Source organism: Populus euphratica, unplaced genomic scaffold (assembly GCF_000495115.2).
Source record: "Populus euphratica unplaced genomic scaffold, PopEup_1.0 scaffold64.1, whole genome shotgun sequence".
NCBI lineage: Eukaryota > Viridiplantae > Streptophyta > Magnoliopsida > Malpighiales > Salicaceae > Populus > Populus euphratica.
Genome location: NW_011499923.1, coordinates 158,549 through 172,809, shown reverse-complemented (window position 1 = coordinate 172,809; position 14,261 = coordinate 158,549). Strand labels below are relative to the sequence as shown.

General features: G+C 32.7%; 2 protein-coding genes and 1 pseudogene across 4 annotated transcripts; 2 read left to right on the top strand and 1 right to left on the bottom strand.

Annotated features, from left to right (window-relative positions):
• The first annotated feature begins 4,693 nt into the window (after window positions 1–4,693).
• Window positions 4,694–6,401, top strand: LOC105135330 (ran guanine nucleotide release factor, putative (Mog1/PsbP/DUF1795-like photosystem II reaction center PsbP family protein)). Of its 3 annotated transcripts, XR_844157.1 has the most exons (4): window positions 4,694–4,847; window positions 4,916–5,374; window positions 5,886–6,264; window positions 6,306–6,400. XR_844157.1 is itself a non-coding variant. In XM_011040150.1 (3 exons), exons 1-3 carry the CDS (start codon window positions 4,773–4,775, stop codon window positions 5,973–5,975), a joined length of 624 nt encoding a protein of 207 aa, XP_011038452.1. In that variant the 5' UTR covers window positions 4,694–4,772; the 3' UTR covers window positions 5,976–6,401. The 3 variants fall into 3 exon arrangements, 2 of the variants coding, with proteins under 2 accessions (XP_011038452.1, XP_011038454.1); XM_011040150.1 differs by having other exon boundaries at window positions 5,886–6,401; XM_011040152.1 differs by lacking the exons at window positions 5,886–6,264; window positions 6,306–6,400 and having other exon boundaries at window positions 4,697–4,847; window positions 4,916–5,570.
• A 46-nt stretch (window positions 6,402–6,447) lies between these two features.
• LOC105135420 (glucose and ribitol dehydrogenase-like) lies at window positions 6,448–7,760 on the top strand (annotated as a pseudogene).
• A 1,254-nt stretch (window positions 7,761–9,014) lies between these two features.
• LOC105135329 (carboxyl-terminal peptidase (DUF239)) lies at window positions 9,015–13,802 on the bottom strand. The gene is made up of 7 exons (XM_011040149.1): window positions 13,031–13,802; window positions 12,849–12,935; window positions 12,205–12,480; window positions 11,650–11,820; window positions 11,454–11,507; window positions 9,846–9,992; window positions 9,015–9,719 (listed from the first exon to the last, which is right to left on the bottom strand). The coding sequence occupies exons 1-7, from the start codon at window positions 13,217–13,219 to the stop codon at window positions 9,342–9,344; spliced, it is 1,302 nt and encodes a 433-aa protein (XP_011038451.1). The 5' UTR covers window positions 13,220–13,802; the 3' UTR covers window positions 9,015–9,341.
• Between the last annotated feature and the right edge of the window lie 459 nt (window positions 13,803–14,261).

The window sequence follows — 14,261 nt, the reverse complement described above, 5'->3', positions numbered from 1 at the left end:
TAGCAAAGTTTGTAAAGAGGGATGTGTTGATGGTGTGTTAGAATGTATCCTACGTGATTGTATTTATAACCAAAAGTTCTTGAAGCAGGACAGAATTGATAGGCCAATTATTTGCTTTTAACTTTGAAAATTTTCTGAGGAGATAAATCAGATGTGCATGTTTATGGACGTTTGACATCATGGTCCTACAAGTTGATGATTTTTCTTCCATCATTGAATGATTGCTACCATAATGTTTCAGAAGACTGAAGATTTTTATTCATTTGAAAATAAGAATGGCCCTCCATTCACTTTGAAGAATAGTTGTCATTATTTTCTTTCTTTTTTTTTTTTAAAAAAAAAGAAGAAACAAATAGGTGTTAGCACTAAGACACACCCCTGAATTCAAACAGCATATTACCTATTTTATTCTTTCAAGAAAAATCAATACAGTATTTGTTGGGGGTAAGATATTTTTTAAGATGGTTTTTAATAATTATCAAATTAATCAGAATAATTTGATTTTTTATATTTTTAAAGTACATCATAATAACTAAATAACTTTTAAAAATAAAATTTTTAAAATTGATGCTCATAAGTTTTTTTTTTTTGTGTTTTTACCATGATTTTATAGTTATTATTAGATAGATAAAGAAATAATTTGATCTTTTCATAAATATAAAGTAAAATTTAAAAACAAAAGTGGTCATACATGCCAATACATGCCAATAAATAAGTAAAGCTTGTACTTTTCGAGTAGCGAGTGAGACATCGTCTCTTGACCAAACACCATTTTTAACTGTAATTTTTTAAGCATCTCAACATGATCTTCTAGCTTCTAGTGGTTAGATATGTACACAATGACATAGTGGTTGAGCGTTGGTAGAATTTTTGTTTCCCTGCCATCTTTCTATTTTTCTTCTTGCAAGATATAAAAACCTTCTGATATTTTTTTTTTATTTCTATATGATGTTATCCCAATTCTCTAACCATGGTCGTGGGTTATTGGATTAACTCCAATCTTTTTAAATATATATATATATATATAATTTTTTAATTTTATTCTTTAATATTGAGATATTTGATAATAAAGCTTTATAATTTTATTTAATTTGCTTTTGACAGAATTATCCTATTATCACAATTAAGTCGTAGATTTTATATGTTGATTCACGTGGACTAGGATTGAGTTTTTTTTTACCTTTTTTGAATTATTTTTTTATTTAATTGTATTTTAATATTTTATTTATTAGAAAGTGATTTTTATTTTTTATGAAATTATCATCTTCTCATTTAATTTTTATTTCATTATCAAATAAGATTCTTCAACATTTAATTTCTTTTAAAATAGATTTAAAAAAAAAAGAAACAAATTTCAAATGGCCTCATACCTATTATGTTTTTGGAAAATCTTGTCACTCCATTAGGTTCAATGTTTTATTGAGTAATATAAAAGATATTTGTTTTTGTGGTTCATTCATGCTTTTAAAAGAGTTTGAATTGTTTTTGCCTCAAATTATTTTTTTAATATTTTTGAATTGTTTTGATATACTATTATAAAAATAAATTTTAAAAAATAAAAAATATATTATTTTGATATATTTCAAAATAATATATATATATATATATATTGAATCCAAAAGGAGATAAATTGCATCCGGGTTTGGTAGCCCATCAACTTTCAAGCTTGAGCTAGGCCCATGCTCTGCACCTTGGAGTTTGGATTGTGCCTCGTCTTTTACGCTTGGGTTGCTGGCATAAATCCTTGACCCATCACCTCCTATTCGCTTAATGGAGATGAATATCCCTGTTGTTTTAATCTTTTTCATCTTGAATCCTTTGAAATCCTCTGATTCCAGAAAGAACACATGGATATCTGATGTTTTCTAATAATGAAATTTAACTCATTTGTTCAATTATATATGCTATCAATCTTTGATGACAGTCTCAGTACGTTTAAAATGCTTTTCAACTTCAGATTTTCATCAGACCGCTTGCAATCAAGTCGAGTTCACTGGTCTCGTTGCAGCATGATGGATGCTCAGAATTACGTAAATGGCTCCTGATTCAGCTCGTATCAGGAATATCCATGTTTCATGACCAACGGTCCTGGAAAAAAACCATCATTGAACCTCACACTTGTCAATTTATAAGACGCCAATCACCAACTTATTTTGAGTACAAATGCTGGTATATCAAAATTGATTATAAAATCTTACTTGTTCTTCACACAAGCGAATTAAACGTTTCTGAAGTCTCCTTTAAGTGGCTTCACTGGGTATAGGATGGCACCCAGTAGCGAGGAGATCAAATTTCCAGCACAAATAGCGGCCGGGCAAGGAAAATGCCATGCATTATATACAAGCCTTCGAAGAAGCCTCATGCGCGTATTTTCTTACACTATTAGTTCACATATAGGGCAATCTTCATGCTGTGATGCAGCTACATAACTCTTGATTAACTTAATTTGTTCTAATTCATTCATGGGAAGCAGTCTTGGTGACTCATGGCAGGGAAAGGTAGGTCCAGTGACTGGAGTTGATTCTGGGATAGGAAGATCTGTACATGCTACCAGTTTGCATCAGTGGCCGCTGTTGAGCTCCGAGTGTGAGCGGAGAATCCACATATTTTAGAAATAATAAATTTGATCAAATCTAAAATCCATTCCTTCTCGTTTTTTAGTAAAAGTGGTGTCCAACGCTGTGTGGAAGCCATCGAGAGTGATTAGAGCATTAATAGTGGTGATGAGTATTAGCGATCAGAATGATTGCTTAGTGCTTGACTTCCGGCCCGATATGATCAAAAACATGAAATCAAGAAATTACTTGTAGCCCTGAGCTTGTTTTGCCACCAAAACCTAGTTAATTTAATAAGGGGGTATGATTAAGATTCTTGAAACTTTAAAGAACACCAATATTGAGATAAAAAGCTTTTGATTACTCAGAATTAAGAATTTTTCACACTAACAAACTAACAAACCGTTTAGCTTATAACTTAGATTTAGATTTGTGCGCTTGCGCCACGTTGTGGGCTATAATATTTTTTTTATGAAAAAAAAAACATGCAATAAAATTATGCTTTAAACAAAAATATGATTTAGATTATAGATTTTAACAAGGAAAAAAAAGCTATATATAGACTAATAGGAAAAAAAACATGGGAACCAACAAAAAAAATAAAAAATAGTTAAAAAACTATATAAAAAGCATAAAAAAGCTTAATCATTAATAATATAAATATTAAATGATAAAATTAAAAAAATATCAATATAAAAAAAAAGTTAAAAAAAACTTGGGGTGAACCTTTTAAACCTAAATAAAAATCTCACACTTACAACTCATTAAATTCTAAACTCGGATCGAAATAAAAACATCAATTACCAATCAATTTAATATTAATTAACTAAAATAAATCCAGCAAAGAGCAACAATTAAAAAAATTAGAGAAACCCGAGTCATCAATGAAAAATCTTAGAGAAAACAAACAAACAAAATTAAATTTAAAAAATTATCTTAAATAAAACAAATAACAATTAAAATAATAAAAATTAAATTTAAAAGATTAAAACATTAAAGGATGACAAAATAAAAAAGAATTCTAATATTATAAATTATTTTAAAAAACCATTTGAATGATTAAATAAAAAATTTTTAATTTAATTTTAATATAAAATTAAAACATTAAAAAAAAAAATCTAAAGATGCATACTTATAGCCCAGTGCCCCCAAGTCATTTAAGGAAGAGCCTGGGAATGTGAGTCTTTAAGCCTAACCCATGCATGGGGGCTTGATTTTAATCTTTTAAAAGAGTGAATGGTGTATTTTTTTGGGGAAAAAAAAAGACATGCATTGCATGCCAAGTTAAATATTTTAAACAACATGATAATAGCTGAAAAATTAAGCTAGTGATTTTCTTATTTGAAAAACCTAATTTTTAAATTATTTTAATTTAAAAATACCTTACCAACACTTTTAAAATATGTATAAACTAATTCATTAACTAAAAAGATGCAAAAAAAAGTCTAAAAATTCAAAATCAGACCAAGTCATATTTTTCTTCCTCAATTTAGATTTGTTTTTCAAGTAACATTAAGACTCTAAATAACTAGCATTAAATTCTTTATATTGCATATAACTTTTGAGCATTAAGGAAAATTATTTTGGTATTTAGAAATGACATGAATAATGATTTTTTTCTTTGATTGCCAGACTCCATCAATCTCTTTATTATCTCTTTAATTAAGAACTATAAAATAATAAAAATAAATTTTTATATCAAAATAAATATTTATATCAAAATTAAAATTTTGAAATTTAAAGAAACATAAATTATATAAATTGAGTTATTTTTAAAAATGGAGAAACTAAATGTATTTTGCATGTAAACTCTGGACATGTCACCCATGCTTGGCACATTTTTAATCTTCATCCTTATTTTTGTAATTCTATTCTTAATTAAGAAATAAAAAACAATTAATCTTTAATTGGGAGAAAATGACCAAAATAAAAGGTTGATACCCAAATTGAAAAAAAGAGTAAGTTTTCTCTACAAGGAAAAATTCGTCGCCTTTTAGTGTTTTACTTAATAATTAATTAATAAAGCAGAGGTGACGTACTTGCTGCCTTAAGTTTTAAATATATGCTATTTTATAATTTCAAAAAAATAAAAATAATCTCAGAAAATCGTTGTAGCTTATAAATAAAGCAGAGACTCCCTATATAAAACCAAACACAAATCGTGATGTTTCGCAACTGTTCTGGTCCCATCCTCAGGATCAGTTAATCATAAAAAGAATGACGGAGGATATTTGCACCGACCGCCCTCTCTACGGCGGCTCAATTTCCAGCACCTTCCCCGTCAGATTCCAGGTCAGTTTCTTATATATATATATATATTCGTTTCTCTGTCAAAAATGTAAATGTTTTTGTTTTTGTAGGATGTGAGCAACATTCGACAAGTTCCTGATCATCAAGAGGCATTTGTGGATCCAAGTCGTGATGAAAGCTTGATTTTCGAGCTCTTAGATTTGAAGCCTGATGTGAGTGATAATGGAAGTGCCGTTTGGTTTCTTCAAGACCTTGCGAATGAGCAAGACGCTCAAGGGTTTACTCTAGTTGAGCAGTCAGGCGTGGTTGAGGTTCCAATTGGGAATGTTTCAGTTGTTGTTACAACAGCAATTGGGCAGATGGGGATTTCTAAAGTGCGACAAGGAAGGGAAGCCCAGAATGTCGTGCAGGTTTATTTGGCCAATCTTCGACTTAAGAATGTTGGCACTGATGTTCTCGTTGTTGCCTATGAACCCATTTTGATAAGTCCTTTGAGTGAAAGTGCTGCGACTGTTGGTGCTGGTTTACCCGCCCCGGCTGCGCAATCTGGGTTCTTGCCAATGGCTGAGGTTTTTAAGCTTGCTGTTTCTAATTTCAAAGTTAATGACTGGAATCTTTTTGGTAATTGAACCACAGGGAAAGATATTGTTTGGGAAACTTTTCGATTTTTTTTGTTTATTTAGCATTTGAGGAGTTGTGATAAATATTTGTATGAAGTTTGGTCTACTTTATTTAAAGAAATGTTCTAATTTCAATGGTTTCATACATCTTTGCTGAAGAGTTTACAAGAAGGGAAAAAAAAAGAATTTTGAAAATCTATGGGTGCAACTTGGAAACACTAATTTGGGCCACTTGTGCAGTTCTGTTTTCTAAACTAAAGACAAGATAAACAATGTTAGCTGCATAATTGCATTGATAGGCTTACACAATTATGCGGTCTGATGTTCTCTGAATGTTGATTTATGATTCAGTATTGTTACACGCCCGCTACATATTCCATGCATATGATGTGTGTGGTTCATTTTATTCCCTGCTTATCGAACATACACTCAAGTTTTGATGGACTTCGTCTGTTTTCGGTCAATTGATTCTATGAAACATGAACTGAACGATGCACAATGCAGAAAGCGAAAGGACACAACTCATGAAAACACTCTCCCCTGTCCCTAACACCCTTGTCCCCGTTGCATAAAATGCTCTGGTTAGATTGTTTTAAATTTTGCCAATCTGAATTTAGAAATTGTTTTTCTATTGTGTTCACGTAAATACTATTGACTCCTTTTCTTTTTTGCTCGCTTATGCTGTTGCAAGGTTCCCTTGATTTCTTTGATGAACTTGCTCTGGGAAGTACATTTTGATGCATGTTGAGTTGTGTTCCTGTGATTTTAATTCATGTTGTCGCCTACTTCCATTTTTACATACATTTGAGATTTATGGAACTGCATGTATTGCAGCTTATGCAATATAAATATGTTGGAGGTTCTGCTATACAGAAATAAGTCAATAACTTTTTACTTATACTGTACTTGAACCATTTCGAACAAGCTTTGTTGTTAAAGTATCAAAATAGTCTTTAAGCACAATTTTCCTGTTGCTCACCAGAGTCAAATCATTATTCTCAATGGATCAGATAACAGAGTCTAATGGAAGCTGTCATTTATAGTGATGTCTCCTAATTTTTATCTCCCAAGGCTGCTGGTACTTGGATGTTGGCCGCACAAAGTTTGCAGCCTCTGTTTCAAGACTGAAGTTTCTCACATTTCCCTGTACTGTTATCTGTTTTCCCACCTTAGGCTTAACACTTTTTAGACTAGAACAAGTATCCAATGACAGTGGCAAAGGATGACAACTAAGGAGGAGCAGTTTCAGTTTTCATCACAGACTCAATGACAACAGACAGGCAAAGAATATCTCATGCACTGACTTCCACAACACATATACCCTGATTGCATCAACCCTTCAAACAAACTTTATGTGCGCCATTTTTCTTCTCCTTTTTCATTTTATTCGTCATTGGCTTTTAATCCATTTATCTTTTTTCCAACAAACAACAAATTAAGACCTCTATATATCTCAATTTTTTGGCAGGGAAAGGTTGCTCTGATAACAGGAAGTGATTCCATAATAGGAAAATTTGTATGCTATAATTTTGCATTAGAGGGTGCAACTGTGGCGTTTACATATGTAGAAAGCATAGAGGATTGAAATAAGAATGATGCCCTGAAGATGATACTGAAGGCAAAGACAAGTGATGCAAAAGACCTATTGCCATAGCTACTGATGTTAGCAATGAAGATAATTTACAAGAGAGTTGTTGATCAAGTTATGAGCAAATACGGGCAGATTAGATATTCTGGTGAACAGCACAGTCGTGCAACATTATACAACAATGGTAAAGGTTACCGAGGCTTGGCTTGAGAGGCTGTTTTGAACCAACATTTTTGGTCACTTCTTCTGGACCAAGTAAGAAAAACTGCTTTGAGTAATTCTTCCATCCAGAGAGGAAGTTCTAACAATGAAGATGCAGGTATTTGAGAGTAATTAACCAGTCAAGAAATCTTAATTCTTTTGATCTTATTCCCAATTGGTATGCAGGGATTGTTTGAAGCACATGAAAGAAGGAAGCTGTATTATCAAAACGACCATGGAGTGAGTGCAGGGTTGCTTGATTATAGCTCTAATAAGAGTGCCATTGTATCTATTACAAGAGCTGTGGCTCTGAAGCTTATAAACGAAGGGATTGGAGTAAATGCTGGGGCCCCAGGTCCACTTTGGACGCCATTGCAACCGGCTTCTTTGCCTGTTTAGAAGGTTCAAAGCTTTGGGTCTGGGATTCCTATGGGCAGGGCAGGACAGCCATATGAGATTGCACCCTCTTTTGTCTTCCTGACATCTGATGATTGTTCCTCATACCTAACTGGTTAAGTTCTGCATCCTAATGGTAAAGTATTTTAGAGCTAAACCTGTGATTATTTTTTAATTTCTAAGGTTATTTACAAATATTGGAATTTGTTTACCTCGCAGGTGGCGTCATTGTCGATACTTCATGTTGCTAGAACATAATATTAGATGGCTGCTCCTTAACATCTCAAACATGTTTTCAACCTTTTTTCTCTCTCTAAAAACACTTGGAAAAGAGGGTGATTGTCGCTATCATAAGGTTGAAAATCCCTTTGCACGATATCACATTTTTGTGTCCGTTTCAGCCGTTTATATACATGTTATCTTCCATCCATCCAAGACTCCACTTATCTGTGTTTTGATCGTGAATTATTTTTTCATAAGACATTTGACTTGTTTGTGTACATGGTCTTCATATGTGGAAGATGGAAAAGTAAAGTTTCTAAATGTAGAGGAAGCTCCATTCACTCCACCTTAATCTGTAACATCTACACATTCAGAAATTACGTGCTTCTTGAATATATATTTGCTAGCTGCCATGAATCATACCACGAAACACACTTGTACTAAGGATTTGAAATTTATCTTTGAGCCTTGTTGCTTTGCATACATGAAATTCCACTGCACTTTTGAACGTTATCCATCTGCAGAGTTAGACCTTAGCTAGAGCCTCTACGCAAGAGATTTGACAGTTTCATCCAGGCGGAAATTCTTGTGCCAATGGAGGTCTCGTTTCTTGTGTTCAACCTTTTGTCTGTGTTTCATCTCTTTTTTTATAACTTTAATATTTTTTATGTAATAAAAAATGGAAAGAAAAAATAAGTAAAAAAAAACATTTGTATTTAATTATTTAATTTATTTCTTCTCCTTGATGGAATTACTAACAAAGAGCTTTCTCTTATCAAACAAATTAATTCTGCGTAGGAACTCATTGAACATTTATGCTGATACGAAAATCTAGTCAATCAAGGTGGTTAAGGTAAGCAATGAGCTGTACTCTTATTAAATTTGACTAATACAATTCAAGTGAAACTCAGCTGTGGAACTGTCCTTGTTGATGGTGTTCGTTTTTGTAATCAAATTGTATTTTTGAAAAAAAAAAATTTAGATATTTTTAGATTGTTTGATTTGTTAATATTAAAAATGAATTTTAAAAGATAAAAAATAGTAATTTAATATATTTTTAAATAAAAAAAATATTTCACAAAACATCCATTATTATAATATCAAATACTATCTAAATAAAGCCTCAATATTTTTAGGCAAAACGAGGTGGCCGGCCGCCGGGGCTGAGATAAATTGAGTTGGAAGAACAAACGTTACCTTTAGCTATTGAACCCACAAAAAATGATAGTACACTGTTTTCAATTTCATACAAGAAGACTAAAGATTGACATGAGAGATACCTAGCCAGCCAAAATACTGCTATTTCCGTGCCTGTTTATGCTATAAACTTCTGCCTATTCGACGACTACACGCCTTCCCTCCTCACAAGACAAACAAAAACATAGGAGATATAGCAGAAACAAAAACGGAAATAGCACAACCATACTTACATATTCAAAGAATTTGACAGGACGAGAGATTTACGTGAGCCTAGAGAAATATATTTTCAATTCAAGAAGACGATGACAATCATGGGCACAGTGGATTGCTCCCAGGGCCTCCATAGTAGAAATGCGTGCCCCATTCATTGCTGTAAGAGCTCTTGATGTTGTAACAATTGGTGTTTTCAGCTAACGTTGAGATACTCTGGACTGCGGTGAGGCTGTTATCAGAGTCCACGATCTCTAGGTTCCGAAAATAACTTGCTTTTCCGAACCCATCTTCTGCAAAGTGGCCGGAGCCCATCTGGGTCGATGTGTGCTCGCCGTTAGCCCTTGAGTTCACCACTTCGCCACCCCACTCCACCATGGTGGCATGGTCTGCTAGGTGTGTAAAAAGCTCTGCTGGCCAGTATCCTACGAGGGTGTTGTCACCAAAACTCATCCACCAATTACCTAGCTTCGGGTCCTATTCTCGGAAAAAAAAAAAAAAAAAGCTACTTAGAAATCAAGTCTGTGCAATAAGTTATAAATATCAGGTTCTAGTTTTATTATTTCAATGATTTAAAAATAATATATGAATATGCTTTTATACCTTCCAAATGAGGATGCTAATATCATATTGGTTTCCTGCATACAATGATACGGGAGAAATGGCAGCTCCAATGGCTACTCTGCTATTCGTTTGCACAAATCCTGCGCAGAGAAGGTTGTAGCATCCTGTTGCTTGGTATGAATCACTCTGTAAAATGCAATGAAGAAGAGTAAATATCATATCCAATCAGAAAATATCTTCAACTACATTCTGACAAACACCAATATTAATTGCACAGCCTTGAAATCATTAATTCTCGAAGAAAAGTCTCAATTATACCATTACTACAATTAATGTACAGCCACATTTTTTTTTCCCTCCCAGCTGTTCTTGATCGTACGTATCCATTAACGGGCACAGCTTACTTGCAACCCCATATTTAATGACCTTATTTTGTAGCCCCACAAATTTTTTGAGCCAGTGGCGATTATTTTTTTGGAGAATTTTTTTATTTAAAAATGTATTAAAACAATATTCTTTATTTATTTATTTTTTAAAAATTATTTTTGATATAAAAAATGAAAAAAATTTAAAAATATATAAAAATTATTATAAAGAAAAAAATTAAAAAAATTAAAATGATTTTTAAAACATAATAATTAGAATAGCAAGTTGTTTTTTGAGTAGATTATTGTTGAGGAAATAGTTAGAAGGATGTCAAGTCCACCAAAAAGGCAAAAAGGGTTGCTGTCGCTTCATTATTATCGAGGCCTAACTCGGAGTGTGTAGTACTTCTCTTTCTTTTAACATATCATGTGTTGTTGATTCCAATTATGGCCATGTTTGATATTACAGTTAATCTCGTTTTTTAAAAAACTTTAATTTCAAATTCATTTTATTTTTTTAATTTTTTGAATCAGTTTAATATATTAATATCAAGAATAAATATTAAAACACTAAAACTATATTATTTTAATATATAAATCTTGTTTCTACGTTTTAAAAATGTTATTTAAAAAATTTAAATTTCTTTTATTTTTTATTAAATTTAAATTAATATGTTTTTAGTGTTTCAAATAATTTTAATGTACTAATGTAAAAAAAAAAAATTAAATTTTTTTATAATATATTTTAATATGAAAAATTATTTAAAAAGTAATTTGTCAAACAAAAGTATTTGGTATTTATCTCATTATTAATTTTATTTTATTAGAAAGATTATTATTTTATAAAAAGTATATCATACATAATCATCATATTTTTTTAAAAAAAAATCAAATCCTATTAAATATCACTTATCTTTTACTTTTTTTTAAAAAAAAATCTCACTCACTTTCCAACTAGAATAGCATTTGGAAGCTAAATTTTAAGTGCTATCCTGTTTTTTTTTTAAATAATCTGACAGATGAAGACTTTGATCCAACTAGTGTATAATATTTGCAAACATTTTCCAAGAGGAAACCTTACAGATTCAAAGCAGATTTTCCAGCTCAAGATGAGGTTGACTCTAAAGTTTATGAACCCAATTTTGTTCATTGTTTTAGGGGACGTGCACATGGTTAATTATTCCAAGGAATGATTCCATAATGTTTGAATATTCATTTAATAATAACAACAAAAAAATATTAATTAATTGCTAATTGAGGATTAGTGTGTTAGAAATCTTACTGTCCAGTACGTGAACAATCTAGGCCTGCTGTCACCATAAAGCTCCGGACTGACCTGACTAGTAGAATAAATCATAAATTCAAAAAATCCCACTGATAAAACATATAATATATATAGCACTCCACTTGTTAATTTTCATGGGATATATTATAGTGTGGGATAGTGTGCTGCGAGGGACAGGAAATGGAAGGAGTACCTGCCACCCAGCTTCTATGCTGTTGAGATCTGAGCCGTCGAATGATCCCGAGAGCACCCATATCTGGGATAGACTAAACTCGTTGACCACTTGGATTGATGGGTCCCAAACGTTAATTGTTGCCTTCGCTCCATACACTTCTTGCGAGAATCCACTGTAGGCAATTGCATGCTGGGAGCCATGGTGCACATGCAGCAGCAGCAGAGACAAAAGGATCGATCAAAGTTCAGATTAGAAAATAAATGCAGCAGCACCATCTTCAAGGTAAATCTTGTGGGTCCCTTGGAAGGGAAACCATCTTCCATCATCATATGGCTAGAAATTGGTTCATTCAATATGCATAAACTTTCAAGCCAAACTAGCATAATTGTGTTTGTCATTAAGCCATGCAGGAGAAGGTTTGATGGAAGGGCACCATAAGATCATCCTACTTACGTAGTGAAAATATTTCCTTTGTATGTGCTTGTGCGCAACAAATTGAGATAATTATGTCTTGTAACTATAAAAAATCAAAATTAAAGCAATTTCTTTCAAGGGTGGGAAGAGATGGGATACCTCATGTCCATTGGCGCTAACTACATCGGGTGCATCTTTGCGTCGACTAGCAAGAGAGATTGGTGCTTTTTTCTTGCCGAAGTCGAACAAAGACTTGGATCTCAACACATCATGAACCGTGCTCCGCCGTATCGGAACGGTTCCTTTAGGGCACCTTGTCCCATTCCTATGCCACATTTGCCATGAACCTCTTATCACACCTTCTTCGACATTACTCTTCTTCGTTTTATCTTCCTCTTTCAACATCTTCACTCTAGGCCTTTCTGGTGGATTTCTCTGTTAATTGCATTAGCACATTTATCATAATCCTTAATGCTATCGTTGTTGATGTTGTTAGCATAAATCAAAGTAATTAACAGTAAATGTTAGAGATAGAAAATAAAGTTATATCCTTAATTAAATAGTAAATTCTTTTTAGGAGAGAAGGAAAGATGACAAAATACATGGAGCCAAGAAATGCCTTTTCACAAACAATGTTTAGGGTTAGAAACTCCAAAACTTTCAGCTTTTTCGCGTAGGAAACAATAAGATTGTAAATGATAAATGTTAGAGGAAAAAGGTTAGCAAATGTGAGATACTCATTTATTAGATGGATAGGGGAAGAAAGGGAATTAAGGATCGAGGTGCTTTTTCAGGTTAGTTACCTGGATCTTGTGATTCCTTAAGAGAGGGTGATCTAAAGCGGGCTGTTTTCTCTTATGAACACAATCTATAATATCTCCATCTGGGCTCTGTGAGCATACCAAAACAAGAAACCCCACATGAGATGAAATCAAAACATGAACAAATTTGTTGTAAATTTAAGAAGATGGGTTTGTAATAGTACCTCTATGGCCATGACAGGAGGCTTGTTAATCTTGTCCAAGTGCCTTTGAATCCTTTCAAGTCTCACGCTACTGACTTGCCTGTAACTTGTGTAATTTAGGGCTGATACAACAGCACTAAACCTTTGGACAAGAAGAAGAGCTAGAAGGAGAGGAGCTAGAAGCCCTCTTTTCCTTACTAGAAAACCCATGTTTCTTTCTTTCTTTCAGTGCCAAGAATGAAACAAAGATAGAAACTGAGGGAACTAACAAACCATTACTAGAAAAAACAGAATAGCTATCACAATAACAAATCTGACTTTATCTTTGGATATCACTTGCATCAAAACCCCCGCAGAAACCAGAGCAGATAATAGAAAATGACTTATCTCTATCTCTCTCTTTAGGGTCTTTATGGTGAAGAGGAAGGTTGGTGAAGATGGTTAATTAACCTGCAAATTAAGAGGCCCCCTCTCTTACACATTCACTATCGAGATCATCATTGCCTACATACATTGGATTCAGATACTTGTGTGTTGACAAAGAAGAGGAGTGATATTTAGTGTTTAATTTTTGTGTTGCTTTGGAGTTGCACCAAAGACAGAGAAAGGGAGAGAGAAGAAACAAAGACTTGAAAGCACTATAAAAACCCAGACCTACCCACCCACACAAGCAGGCCTCTTTTTATTGCACTACTTGAATGTGTATCTGCCACCATAAAACTTTTCATTAATGTTTTCACTTTAAGTTCTTCATAGCCATAGCTTTCTTTCCTTCGCAGTCTTCTCCATCCCTTGCTTCTACCTTCTTTTAAACTCCAAGTAGCACTCAATTGGTGTGTTCTCTATGCTTTGGTGATGCCACATGGCTTGTATTTTATATTTCTTCACCTAATCTAGGTATAATATGATCCGAATGTGAATATGATCTGTTACCCTCTAAAACATATATACACCGAAATCTATCAACTTTTTTTTTTTTTGAAAAATGACATTATAATTTGCAATCCCTTTGATTTCACCCTTTTTTTTTTGCCTATTAATTATGGGTATACAAGGCGAAGAAAAAAAAAAGTGACTATTTTAATACAAGTTCAAATCTCCTAACAAGCACTAATAAAAATAAAATTCTTTTCGTATAAACTTAGTATAAGTTCATTTTCTCTTAAAAAAAGAAATGCAAATACATATGTTGGACTTTGAGGTGATGAAACCCAAGGAAAGCGTGTGTTTTACTATAGATGTTTGAAATTTC